Source organism: Lissotriton vulgaris, chromosome 7, assembly GCF_964263255.1.
Source record: "Lissotriton vulgaris chromosome 7, aLisVul1.2, whole genome shotgun sequence".
NCBI classification, from domain to species: domain Eukaryota; kingdom Metazoa; phylum Chordata; class Amphibia; order Caudata; family Salamandridae; genus Lissotriton; species Lissotriton vulgaris.
In genome coordinates, this window is record NC_141695.1 from 806,005,193 (window position 1) to 806,019,693 (window position 14,501).

Consider the following 14,501-nt stretch of genomic DNA (forward strand, 5'->3'; position numbering starts at 1 on the left):
GTCTGCATCTAATCATTCTTTGCTAGTCTGAATTCTAAATGCCCCTCTGCACATGATTTATTTCCTTCTAATTCATTGTTGTCTCTCATTAATAACTGATGCCATAACACATAACCTGGGGTAAGACAATGCTATCTCCCTAGTACTAACATAACGTAGATATTCGGAACATCTACCCTTTTTGAGTCAGCATCCTCACATTGAAAGTGGTTACCAGGCCCGGCTTCAGGATTCTGCATCTGGGATGGCTATTAAGAAACATTAGTTAGCCAGGTCAAAAGATTTTGAGAGATCTGCTATTTTAAAAACTGGCATGTGTCCATTTGTGATATTTTTGACACAGGATCCATTGCTCAATGAGCTGCAAAAAGTCTTACCCCGGGACATCCAGCAACAATGAGGATGGTTAAGAAGCAGTCAGTGTGTAGCATGCTACTGATTAGGTGCAGTGACAGAAATGTACAGACGCTTACGAGGTCACTTTTTTGCTGTTTTATTTGTTTTACTTTTATTTTCTAGGGAAGTTTGCTAAAAAATCAAGAAGTACTTTTTTTTTTTTAATTTCAATTTTTTTAAATTAAAATATAGGTATGCATATCAGCAGATCCAGACAGTACAGAGTATGCAAAAAAAAAAGACAAAGAGGGGGGGGGTATGTACGGGATAGGCAGACTTGCCACCAGGTTATGTATCATATATTCCCTGGTTTAACATTCCTTTGAGCGCGGTGTCCCCCCGACCGAAAGAAGAAAGGAGAGATGGGGGGGGCGGGGGGGGGGGGGGTTGGGGGGGGTGAGGCTTGTTCGAGATATGCATCGAGGGCTTCCCACATGCCGTTTTTGGCATTGTGTTCTTTCAAGTATTTCCCTGTGATGTTGTCCGTACCTCTGAAGAAGGTGACCCAGTTAATCCAGTTTTTGAAGGTGGCTTTGGCAGTGTTTTTCCAGTTTGTTAATATGATTTTAACTGCCGCTGTTAGTAGGATGTCAACTAGGTCTCTTTCCTCTTTGTTTTCCAGGCTGTGTGTCATGAACCCTGTGGTCAGATCAGCGAAGGTGATTGGTATGTCTTTGCCTAACACGTCGTTGATGAAGTTGTTTACCTTCTTCCAGAAGTTCCTGACTTTTTGGCATTTGAAGATGAGGTGTTCCAGGCTACCGTTCTCCTTTTCGCAGTTCCAGCATGTTCCTGTGTCTCTTATGCCTGTTTTGTGGAGCCTCGCGGGGGTCCAGTAGGCTCTGTGGAGGAGCCAAAATTTTGTTTGCGCCAGTTGTGGTGTGACTTTGTTGGTGGTGGCTGATTTCCATAGTATGCTTTTTTCTTCGTCATTCAGGTGTCTTTTTGCTAGATCCTCCCAGGTGTTCATCACTTTTTTATTCAGCGTGGATTTTTGGGGGCTTAGTAGTTTGTATATTTTTGCTGTGTGGTGGCCTGTGGCATTGAGGTTGTCCATATATTTGATTATCGTTGGTGGTGTTTTGCTTAGGTTCGTCCTTGTTATGGCCGTCTTTAATTTTAGGAATGTGTACAGCTCTATATCTGGGAGGCTGTGGAGCTGTTGGACCAAGAATTTTCAATTCTATTAAGGACACGGAGGCGAGGATAATGCTTCTCTTTCTTTTCATATGCTATACACAGCAGCCAATGAAATTTCAGTTGTAACAAAACAAACTACATTTCCCATGATGCAAAATACCACATAACTTCCTGTATTAGTTCATAAGACCTGGTCAATACCTGATATTCTCCTCTTTCTTTGCTTCGAACATAAGTCCATAAATAACTGAAGTCCAACATAAACAGCCTCCAACATGGAAGAACAGCCAACTGGAAAGAATTCCTTAACCGGAAACATACTCAGTCCATCTTCTTCTCAGAACCCGGAAGAATGAGAAATAATGCCCGTAAAATCTGCATAAACAGACTATAAACATGGGTGGGCAAGATATATTACAATGCATGTAATACAACCGGGTGGGTTAATCCTCGCCTCAGTGTCCTTAATAGAATTGAAAATTCTTGGCGCGATAGCTAGCTAATTTTTTATTCTATTACAGGACCGAAGGCTTCGTATTATGCTAGTTTAACGCTCCTGAAACACCACAGAGGAAATATCACCCACCGGTTTATAATAAACCTGTTTAAAAGTAGATTCTGCGGACCAATCTGCTGAATGCATAATGTCCTGAACAGTACATCCCAACATAAAACTCTTTGATGCCATGGCACCACGTACTGAATGAGCACCAAACATTTGGGTATTAATCCCCGCCTCCTGCAAAACATATTTCAACCATCTGGCTATAGTAGCCGCAGTAACAGGCTTGAAAGGTTTCTGCAAGGCAATAAGCAACTGCGTAACACCTGTCGCTCGAAAAGACCTTGTACACTCCTCATAAACTTTGAGACATTGCACCACACAAAGTTTCGTATTGGAATGAAAAGCATGATAATCAATACTAGTAGACATTGTTTTAATTCTATATTTAATATTTAATTAATATTGAAAGAAACTCCTTGAGGAGTAAACACTCTACCTGTAATGTCCAAAGCTCTGACATCCGATGACCACTGACACGCCGCAAGACAGAACAGCATAGCCAATTTGGCTGAAAGTTGTTTCCTGGATAACAAATCATTTTGTGGCCAACTGTTGAACAAGGCGAGAGCCAGAGAGACATCCCATAGTGAAATGTACTTGTGCTTAGGCGGATTCGCAACCCTGACGCCCCTTCAGTAGCTTACAAACAAGGGGATGCATACCAACAGGCTTACCATCCATCTGAGAATGACCCGCCGAAATTGCGGAACGGAAATTGTTAACAAACCTATAAGCCAACCCCTCTGAAGCTTTCATAGAAAGGAAGTTCCCAATGCAGGGTAATCCTGCCCCCACGGGATCCACACGTTGCTCCACGCACCAACGAACCCAACTTTTCCAGGCTGAAGCGTACTGTTTTCTCGTGGAAGGGGCCCAGGCTTGGTCGATAAAGGCTGAAGCCAGCTCCGAAAACTCTGGCATTTGCCAGCGTTTCCTGAAAGTCTCCAGGCCATCAGTGACAGACGTCCCGACATCACCAGCAGATGCGTCTCTCCCTGAGGGCCCTGGAGTATCGTCGGAAATTCCGGGATCCTCCTGGGAAGATCACAACTGATCTCCAGAAGGCTCGGAAACCAAGGTTGCGATTTCCAGAGGGGCCTCACTAGGATCACCTCCGCCCTCTGACGCACTATCCGTGAGTACACTCGAGGAATCAATATGAATGGGGGAAAGGCATAATTCAGTGACTGGGACCAGTCCTGCGTGAACGCATCCGTTGCCAGCGCCAACTGATCCGGCCTCCAACTGAAGAACTGAGGCATCTGCCGATTCCACCTGGACGCAAAAAGGTCGCTCTGGCAAGACCCCCAAATCCTCTGCAACCATTGAACCACACGCGGTTGGAGTTGCCAATCTCTGTAGTCCCTGAGATGGCGTGAGTACCAATCCGCCACCACATTCGATTGACCCGGTATGTACTCGGCTATGACCGATATCTGATGACTCAGGCAATAGTGCCAAAAGTCTTTCGCTATCTCTACTAACATTAAGGATCTTGTACCTCCCAGTTTGTTGATATAGCGTACTGCCGAGACGTTGTCCATCCTCAGCAGGATGCAACATGACACGTTCTTGGGCGACAGAGTCTTGATTGCAAATGATCCGGTGAGAAGTTCCAAGCAGTTTATGTGGAGATCTAACTCTTGTAGGGACCACCGCCCTCCTGTGGAAATATTTCTGCATCGCGCACCCCAGCCCCAACGGCTGGCATCGGACTCTATGACCACCTCTGGAACAGAACCGAAAATGGCCCGACCGTTCCAAGCCTCCACGTGGCCTAGCAACCACTGAAGCTCTTGCCGAACCTCCAAAGACAGAGGAACCCGGTCCGTGTACGAAAGACCCTTCTGCAAATGTTGGATCTTCAATCTCTACAGGGCCCGATAATGAAGAGGACCCGGAAAGATCGCCTGAATGGACGACGCCAGAAGACCCACTATCCTGGCCACCTGCCGCAGAGATACAGTCTGTTTGGACAACAGTGCGCGTAATTCCTTTTGTATGTCGCGCAACTTGGACCTGGGAAGACTCAACTGAGCGGCTTGTGAATCAATCGCAAACCCCAGAAAATCTATCCTCTGGGTTGGGCTGAGGACGGACTTGGTCTCGTTTACCACAAATCCGAGATTTTGTAGCGTAACAATGGTTGTGCGCAGGTGCTGACTCGCCAGGTCCTGCGACTGAGCCATGATCAGTATATCATCCAGATACAATATCATACGAATGCCCTGCTCCCTGAGGTATGCCACCACAGGCTTCAACACCTTGGTGAAGCACCAAGGAGCTGAGGAAAGACCGAAAGGAAGGACCAAATATTCGTACCATGGGTGTCTCCATTGGAACTGCAAAAACCTCCGATGTGTAGGAAATATCGGGAACGATAGATAAGCATCTTTCAAATCCAGGCGGACCATCCAGTCCCCCTGTTTCAGAAGATCCTCTAAAAGATGGATACCCTCCTTCGTGAAGTGTTTGTAAACCATGTAACCATTGAACTCCTTCAAGTTGAGTACCAACCTGTAAACGCCACCTTTCTTCTGGACTAGAAAAATATTGCTGCAGAAACCGTGAGGGCCCTCGTCGCAGCGAGCTATCGCATGTTTCTGCAGCAATTCTCCTATTTCTGAATCTATGAAAATGCATTCTGTTTGGGAAAAAGACAGCTGCCTGGGATACCTGTCCTGAATGGGAACCTGAAAAAAATCGAGATGAAAACGCTGAACAGTTGCTAAAATCCACGCATCCTGAGACAATTGAACCCAGTTTTGAAAGAAAAGACGAATACGATCCCCCAGAGGGAGTGGAAATAAATCTGGAGCACTCACCTGAAGATTCTGTGGCTTGGAAACCACCACGATATGCTCCCCTGTTCAATCTTCGTTTATTGAATCGTTACCTGGTAAAGTAGAAAGTTCCCCCTCGGGTGGAATCCCAATCGCCCCTACCAGGGCCAAAGTCTCCTCTCTGGGAACCTTGGAATTGTTGGCGGCCAAAGGAGCGTCCCCGGCCTCGTCCGGCACTGTTAAAAACACCAGATTGTAGAGCTCGCTTAATGCCTGACTGGGCTTTATCTAAAGTGGTAAAGGTACCCACATATTTCGCTACGTCCTTCACAAAGCGCTCACCGAACAATTTGCCGTCTGCTAAGGGCCCTGGTTCAGCTGCCGCAAGTTCGGTGAGGTTAGAGTCCATCCTCATGAGGAGGGACTTCCGGCGCTAGGTCGAAATGGCACAATTAGCATTGCCCAAGAGGCAGATAGCTCTCTGGGTCCAGCCAGCCAACACGTGAGGGTCCACTGCTGCCCCCGATTCCTGCGGCTCCAGTGTGATCTCCAAAATCTTGGCCCGGGGCCCAACTACGTCCAGGAGCTTATCCTGACACCCTCTCCAAGCGCGGTCAATGTCCTTCTTAGGGTCCTTCGCAAATATCTTGAGAAAGGTCAGCATGCTGGAATCAATGTCGGGGGTCTCCGCAACCTTGTCCGCAATATCAGGCCTGGGACACTCAGATCTGAGCCTATTCCTGACTTCCTTGTCGAAACTTTTACGAAGGTTATCATGAATATAAAGGGCGACCTCCGGCGCCGGAAGCCAATCGTAAGATCTAGGATGTACGATGTCTGCAGGGTTAAAAGTAAATGGAGTGGACACAGGCGGGGCGGACTCTACATTCTTAGATTTCTTAGGTTTCTTCTTTGGAGGGGACTCATCAGAGGAGTCAGAGGTTGTAGCGTCAGTGTCGGTGTCTGTATCCCGAGCCTTGGACTTACTGGGATCTGGTAGAGAATGTAAGGAGTACGAGTGAGGCCAAGACTCCGTCTGCGAGCCCGCAGGTTCATCATACTTTTTGGACTTTGGGTTTTTAGTGAACCCGTGGCGCTTGGCGAACCTTTCTAACTGCCTAGTAATTGGTTTCAGCGCAGTTGCCAAGGCTTGTTGGACAGTTCCAGGAACTGCCTTCTCCAGGGCCTTGTTAACAGAGTCCATTGAACCACACGCGGTTGGAGTTGCCAATCTCTGTAGTCCCTGAGATGGCGTGAGTACCAATCCGCCACCATGTTCGATTGACCCCGTATGTACTCGGCTATGACCGATATCTGATGACTCAGGCAATAGTGCCAAAAGTCTTTCGCTATCTCTACTAACATTAAGGATCTTGTACCTCCCAGTTTGTTGATATAGCGTACTGCCGAGACGTTGTCCATCCTCAGCAGGATGCAACATGACACGTTCTTGGGCGACAGAGTCTTGATTGCAAATGATCCGGCGAGAAGTTCCAAGCAGTTTATGTGGAGATCTAACTCTTGTAGGGACCACCGCCCTCCTGTGGAAATATTTCCGCATCGCGCACCCCAGCCCCAACGGCTGGCGTCGGACTCTATGACCACCTCTGGAACAGAACCGAAAATGGCCCGACCGTTCCAAGCCTCCACGTGGCCTAGCCACCACTGAAGCTCTTGCCGAACCTCCAAAGACAGAGGAACCCGGTCCGTGTACGAAAGACCCTTCTGCAAATGTTGGATCTTCAATCTCTACAGGGCCCGATAATGAAGAGGACCCGGAAAGATCGCCTGAATGGACGACGCCAGAAGACCCACTATCCTGGCCACATGCCGCAGAGATACAGTCTGTTTGGAAAACAGTGCGCGTAATTCCTTTTGTATGTCGCGCAACTTGGACCTGGGAAGACTCAACTGAGCGGATTGTGAATCAATCGCAAACCCCAGAAAATCTATCTTCTGGGTTGGACTGAGGACGGACTTGGTCTCGTTTACCACAAATCCGAGATTTTGTAGCGTAACAATGGTTGTGCGCAGGTGCTGACTCGCCAGGTCCTGCGACTGAGCCATGATCAGTATATCGTCCAGATACACTATCATACGAATGCCCTGCTCCCTGAGGTATGCCACCACAGGCTTCAACACCTTGGTGAAGCACCAAGGAGCTGAGGAAAGACCGAAAGGAAGGACTAAATATTCGTACCATGGGTGTCTCCATTGGAACTGCAAAAACCTCCGATGTGTAGGAAATATCGGGAACGATAGATAAGCATCTTTCAAATCCAGGCGGACCATCCAGTCCCCCTGTTTCAGAAGATCCTCTAAAAGATGGATACCCTCCTTCGTGAAGTGTTTGTAATCCATGTAACCATTGAACTCCTTCAAGTTGAGTACCAACCTGTAAACGCCACCTTTCTTCTGGACTAGAAAAATATTGCTGCAGAAACCGTGAGGGCCCTCGTCGCAGCGAGCTATCGCATGTTTCTGCAGCAATTCTCCTATTTCTGAATCTATGAAAATGCATTCTGTTTGGGAAAAAGACAGCTGCCTGGGATACCTGTCCTGAATGGGAACCTGAAAGAAATCGAGATGAAAACCCTGAACAGTTGCTAAAATCCACGCATCCTGAGACAATTGAACCCAGTTTTGAAAGAAAAGACGAATACGATCCCCCAGAGGGAGTGGAAATAAATCTGGAGCACTCACCTGAAGATTCTGTGGCTTGGAAACCACCACGATATGCTCCCCTGTTCAATCTTCGTTTATTGAATCGCTACCTGGTAAAGTAGAAAGTTCCCCCTCGGGTGGAATCCCAATCGCCCCTACCAGGGCCAAAGTCTCCTCTCTGGGAACCTTGGAATTGTTGGCGGCCAAAGGAGCGTCCCCGGCCTGGTCCGGCACTGTTAAAAACACCAGATTGTAGAGCTCGCTTAATGCCTGACTGGGCTTTATCTAAAGTGGTAAAGGTACCCACATATTTCGCTACGTCCTTCACAAAGCGCTCACCGAACAATTTGCCGTCTGCTAAGGGCCCTGGTTCAGCTGCCGCAAGTTCGGTGAGATTAGAGTCCATCCTCATGAGGAGGGACTTCCGGCGCTCAGTCGAAATGGCACAATTAGCATTGCCCAAGAGGCAGATAGCTCTCTGGGTCCAGCCAGCCAACACGTGAGGGTCCACTGCTGCCCCCGATTCCTGCGGCTCCAGTGTGATCTCCAAAATCTTGGCCCGGGGCCCAACTACGTCCAGGAGCTTATCTTGACACCCTCTCCAAGCGCGGTCAATGCCCTTCTTAGGGTCCTTCGCAAATTTCTTGAGAAAGGTCAGCATGCTGGAATCAATGTCGGGGGTCTCCGCAACCTTGTCCGCAATATCAGGCCTGGGACACTCAGATCTGAGCCTATTCCTGACTTCCTTGTCGAAACTTTTACGAAGGTTATCATGAATATAAAGGGCGACCTCCGGCGCCGAAAGCCAATCGGAAGATCTAGGATGTACGATGTCTGCAGGGTTAAAAGTAAATGGAGTGGACACAGGCGGGGCGGACTCTACATTCTTAGATTTCTTAGGTTTCTTCTTTGGAGGGGACTCATCAGAGGAGTCAGAGGTTGTAGCGTCAGTGTCGGTGTCTGTATCCCGAGCCTTGGACTTACTGGGATCTGGTAGAGAATGTAAGGAGTACGAGTGAGGCCAAGACTCCGTCTGCGAGCCCGCAGGTTCATCATCCTTTTTGGACTTTGGGTTTTTAGTGAACCCGTGGCGCTTGGCGAACTTTTCTAACTGCCTAGTAATCGGTTTCAGCGCAGTTGCCAAGGCTTGTTGGACAGTTCCAGGTACTGCCTTCTCCAGGGCCTTGTTAACAGAGTCCTGAACCGAAGCGTCCAGGGCCTCTACAATATTATCCTCAACAGAAGTGTGAGCCACTTCATCTCCATAAACTTCATCCTCCTCATAAGTCACCCAGTCCTCCACGGTGTCACCAAATTTGTACATGGACATGCTCAACAACCAGGGCAGAGTCCTGAGGGGAGTATAATGGGGGAGCTAACCCACAGCACAAGCAAAAATCACCAAGTACCTAGCTCCTCAGCCAAGGCTGTATCAGTGTTCTTGCAGCCCCCAGGGTGTAAATATGGAGCCAAAAGCAGAAATAGTACAGGGGAGGTGTGCACCCTCCAGGCCCAGCGTTTCTCACAGCCGGCGTGACGTAAGGGAACTGCTTTGGAAAAAATCCGGTGAGAAATGCAGAAAACCTGAGGAAAAACGGGCAGTAGCAACGTGCTTAGCCCAATCCTCCTCGAAACAAACCCAATTGGGCTACGCTCGCTGAAACTCTACAGAAAGTGAAAGGGAAAGGCTCCAAGTGTCTTTGGCCAATGAGGGAAGGCCTCCGCGCTCACTTGTAAATATGCAAGACCCTGCCGTCGGCGGGTCGGTACCGGTGAAAAATGAGGCCAAAAACAAGCGCAGCAACCGCTGCTATCCCGCCCGCTAAGCGGGAGACTACACACTGCCGCCGAAGCTCAGACATGCTGCCTGTAGTCAAGGAGACGCGTCTGAGATTAGCGCTAAGTTCACGCAGGTAACACGGCCACACACACGCGTTGGCATCCCGCGAACCCCCCACTGACAGCGGGTTGCGCGGCAGCCGCGAATCACAGCAGTTAAAGGCAACAACAAGGCAGCGCTGGCATAAGCACCATAAACGGAACGCGCACAAGCGCTAATTAACCCCAAAGTTGCATACAATCATCAACACAAGCAAGACAGCTCAATAATGATAGATCAATAAAGGCACTTAACTGGCTGCGTGAGCAGCAAAGAAAGAGGAGGATATCCAGGATTGACCAGGTCTTATGGACTAATACAGGAAGTGATGTGGTATTTTGCATCATAAGAAATGTAGTTTGTTTTGTTACAACTGAAATTTCATTGGATGCTGTGTGTAGCATATTAAAAGAAAGAGAAGCATAATCCTCGCCTCCAGTCCTGTAATAGAATTGCTTGTCATTTTGTACACACACTCATTTTATGGAGTCACAAAAGCGCAACCTGCGCCTTTTTAGTTCAGGTTATATTACATTTTTCATGTAGACTTCGAAATCTTTTTTTAGCTAAACCTTTGAAATATTTGACTACAGATCAAGGAATTCAGATACCATCCTTCCCTTGGTTACTTGTATGTAGTTTAGCAAACCTCGGACAATGATTTCTTACTTTAAAGGACACTTTTTGAAGTCCTTTTTTAAGCAATATTCTAACTTAGATTATTTTATTAATCACCTTAAAGCACGAATTTCTCAACACTGCTTGAATCAAATTGCTCTAATCTTGGTTTACATATATAGTTTTTTCTTGGCTAACATAATCATCAATAATGGTAAAAATAGAACCTCAATTTGAGAGAAAACACTGTTTACATGTTCAAAACTTACCTACGGTGAGTATATGAATACCACATTTGTATTTATGAAGTATCTGAAAACCATTGAGTGGGCAGTACTCCAAGGTCCATTGCGTGCATTCACAGGGGGTTTTGGAAAGCACCTTTCAGCCATTGTGGTTTAGCTGGCTTTAAGTAGTAGCTCACAGGCTTGTCAATCAGCAATAGTATAAGGTCACGTCATTTCACGGATGTGAACATCTGAAGAGTAGGGCCCACCCCCCCAAACATGTCCATTACTTTCTGGTATTCTTCCACCTATTCCGCTTCAGTGCTCCCCTAATTTTTCTATTTTACATTTTTAGGGCCATGTACCTGTACAGTATTGCTGGGCCATTGGCTTCTCATTGATGCACTTCTGAGCACTTTAATTTGTATTTTTTATTTTGTCATTCTAAAATGCACATCGGACATTTTGCAGCAGTAAAGTAAAAATGCCAAATTGCCCACTGGTGTGTCATAACACATGTTACACCCCCATATGTGTATATGCGTTATGACGTAAGTGCACGTATTTACACACTTCGCAGCAATCTTGGAATGTTTTTTCTTACCATTCCAAAATGGCTGCCCTATGCACATATACATATGCTGTAAAAAAGAGAGCCACACCTCCTAAGCAATGGGGCAGGATTATAATAGCAAAGTCACAAGAACACCCAAGCTATATATTACATGAAAAAAGAAATCATCTTCCAACCTCCATTCATTCCCTCATTCAATCTTTGCCACATTTTATGAGTCAAATGCAAAATGTATACCAAATATATATATACATATATATATACACACACACACATATATGGTTCAATGGAAGGCTAGCAGTAGCCGAAACGCGTAGGCCGTCCATATCTTTGCACGCATATTTGCACATGGTGTGTGAATAAAAAGAAAACATTTGTAAACTTTACCTGTCTGCTGTGCCGTGACTTCACCGTGTGAGGTGTAGTGTGGAGAATCTAAGGAACATATATATATATATATATATATATATATATATATATATATATATATATATATATATATGTATATATATGTGTGTGTGTGTGTGTATATATATATATATATATATATATATATATATATATATATATATATATATATATATATATATATATATATATATATATATATATATATATATATATGCCTCGAAATGCGTCCGCTTCAGTTGAACTGCTGGGGAATGACAGGCGAGTTGCAGCGAGGCTGTTATTACAGAGAATGCCGTTGTGTGCCCTCCCGATGCTTTAGGGCACCTTGTGAGAAATAATGTACGCGGCAGCCCTTGCCGCGGGGATTGAGCACCACTTTCACCAACTGGATGCAAAGGCTGTGATTTGGAACCCTTCCTAATCACGAAGCACGGCGTTTTCAAGCTAAAAGAAGACTCATCTAAAAAAAAAACATCCTACTAAGGAATCAATTGGTTTTAAATTATTGACATTGGACACTGCACCTACTAAGGAAATAACGAACTGTTCACCATTTTGGACTACTTGTCCCAGCATTCCATCAGGCCTAGGTAGGCCACGCCCACGAATGGCATTTCACTAAATAAAGGATTTAAAATGGTGAAGTTTGCAGTGTATCCTTGTCAGCCCAAGAAGAAGGGGCGGCATGCCTCGAAACGCGTCGGCTTCAGTTGAACTGCTGGGGAATGACAGGCGAGTTGCAGCGAGGCTGTTATTACAGAGAATGCCGTTGTGTGACCTCCCGATGCTTTAGGGCACCTTGTGAGAAATATATATATATATATATATATTACAGTTCCTCGTTGCCCGATTCCTTCCTGAAAAAACGAGCGCGGACCCAGTTTTGTGCTACTTCATTTATTTATTTTGCCACCAAAGCTGGCCGTCTCTCGACCTTGATCGCATGACCTATATTTATATATATGTATATATATTCTAAAGACATTGGTATGAAAATATAAAATACACAATACATTCCCTAGAACAGTTTAATTTCCCTTTCAGCAAAGTATAACTAAAGAAATTGGATATCATCCTAGATTTGTTTATAAGTGTTTAGCCCTTGGTTATATGTCTTTGTTTTATTTGTATGTGATTCACTTGGAGAGCTATATAACTCAATCACCCATAAATGATTTTTAACATACAGCTGTGTGAACATTTTTTTAATATGTCTTATGATTTAAGTAAAAATTATGCAATAGTTTTGAATTCTGATAAACGACAGAACATACCTTATGTTGTAGCTGAGAGTGTAAACAGTCTCAGGACCCTGGGCCAGATGTAGGTAATTCCTATTTACCGACTCTTAAATACCGAATTTTACTGATTCGGTATTTAAGAGTCGGTAAATAGGAAGGGGGGAGATGTAGATAATTCGAATTTAAGAATTACCGAATCGGTAGGATTCGGTATTTACCGATTCGGTAAATACCGAATCGGTATTGCCCATTGATACCTATGGGCCATGAAGCCCATAGGAATCAATTGGCAATACCGATTCAGTATTTACCGAATCGGTAAATACCGAATCCAGCAAGGGTGCAGGGGGTGTCACTTTGACACCCTCCAGCACCCCAATTCCGGACTTGTGTGCCATGTGGCACACAGACATGCTCTAAGGGCATGTCTGTGTGTCACATTGCACAGGTGTGCATGCACAGATGTGCATGCACACCTGAATTCGGTATTTTACCACCCAATAGGATTGGGTGGTAAAATACCGATTCTTAAGGGCCTGTGGCACTCTTAGGAGTGCCACCTACATGTGGATTTACCGAATCGGTAAATATACCGATTCGGTATTTTACTGATTCTGTAAATTTACCCATTCGGTAGATTTACAGAATCGGTAAAATATAGGCCCCCTACATCTGAAAACCCTAAAACCGGTCGGTAACGGCCGAATTCGGCCATTACCGACCGATATTAGGGCTCCTACATCTGGCCCCCTGTATTTTTGAGATACAGAATGATTTGTGGTTAAGCATAGCATCCATCCCAAGGCATAAGACCTGTGACTTGTCACAACATTTTTTTCATATGATTGGGCTAAAACAACTCTTCCTGGAACATATTCGAAATTGTTTTGACTCTTTTACTTTTTGGCTTTTTTTGCAGTGATCCGAGCAAAAGCCATTGTGGCCAAAGAGGTGGAGTCTGGAAATGACATCTACGGCAACCCGATCAAAAGGCTCCAATATGAGATCAAGCAGATCAAGGTAGCAAGACTGTCTTAACTGCAACAAAATATACATGTTTGTTTCGCCTGTGTGTGTGCGTTTACCTAGAAGTGAATATTTATGAAAGGATGGCTGTGGCAGTGCTACAGGGTCCAGCACTTGGAGCTTTCTTTAGCCTTGTCTTCTCAGCTCTAGATCTCAGCCGGTGACTTTCCTCCAGAAACAGCGTCCTTGATGCGGGCGTCTAGCTGCATAAGCTTCCCCAGGCAATGCCCTGGCCGTCCAATAGAACCCTAGTAGCTTGAGCTTTGGTAAACAATGTTGGATACTTCCTACAGCGTGTGATCTCCACAGCAGTGTTACTTTCCTCTAACAGCTATGTGAGTCTCTTCCTGACAGAACTGAAGGACTCCAGCAGTATTACTTGTAGTGTGAGTTCCCTCCAGTAGTATGAGGTTCCGCCGTCAGTGCCCTGTCTGGCATTGTGAGCCTCCTGAACAGTCTCAGCTTGCTTCATCTCAGCATTGCCAATCCAGTTCTGTAATATGATCTGTCTGTAACAGTCACTTTAGCAACAAAAGTTTCCTTCAGAGGTTTGAACTTGCACTTGTGAGGTCCCCCAGAGGTTCAAGATTTCTCCAGCTGTGGGAACCTCTCTCTCTGTAGTGTGAATTTTCTCCTCAGATAGAATACCCTTTATCACTCAACAGTGCCGATCCTAAGTTTGTTCTGGAGCCGCATCCTCAGGCAATATATATCTCTCCTCCCAGTTATAACTAGCACAGTGTTCCTGCAAACAAGACTACCAAAGTGCAACAACACCGAACCCAATTTTACCTGTCAGAAAATCCAGACACTAAAATCAATGTAAGCTTTGGGATGCAAGTGCAGCATAGCCTCAGCACCCGGCTGACCCCCTTCCACAGAATAGCAGGAACGGCAATGCTTCCCCCTGCCAGACCACTAGCTCCTCTATCACCTGGCACTGTCCTCACATCCTCTCCCAAACGTAACTCCCTGTA

The 14,501-nt window shown here is 45.7% G+C and overlaps 1 protein-coding gene across 1 annotated transcript in view; it reads left to right on the plus strand.

The window, feature by feature from the left end:
* The window catches only part of TIMP2 (TIMP metallopeptidase inhibitor 2), a 268,799-nt gene that overhangs the window by 126,559 nt on the left and 127,739 nt on the right, over positions 1-14,501 (plus strand). Inside the window, exon 2 of the mRNA XM_086931076.1 lies at positions 13,418-13,518. Within this exon, the coding sequence (XP_086787202.1) occupies positions 13,418-13,518 (101 nt within the window). The remainder of the gene's footprint in view (positions 1-13,417; positions 13,519-14,501) is intronic.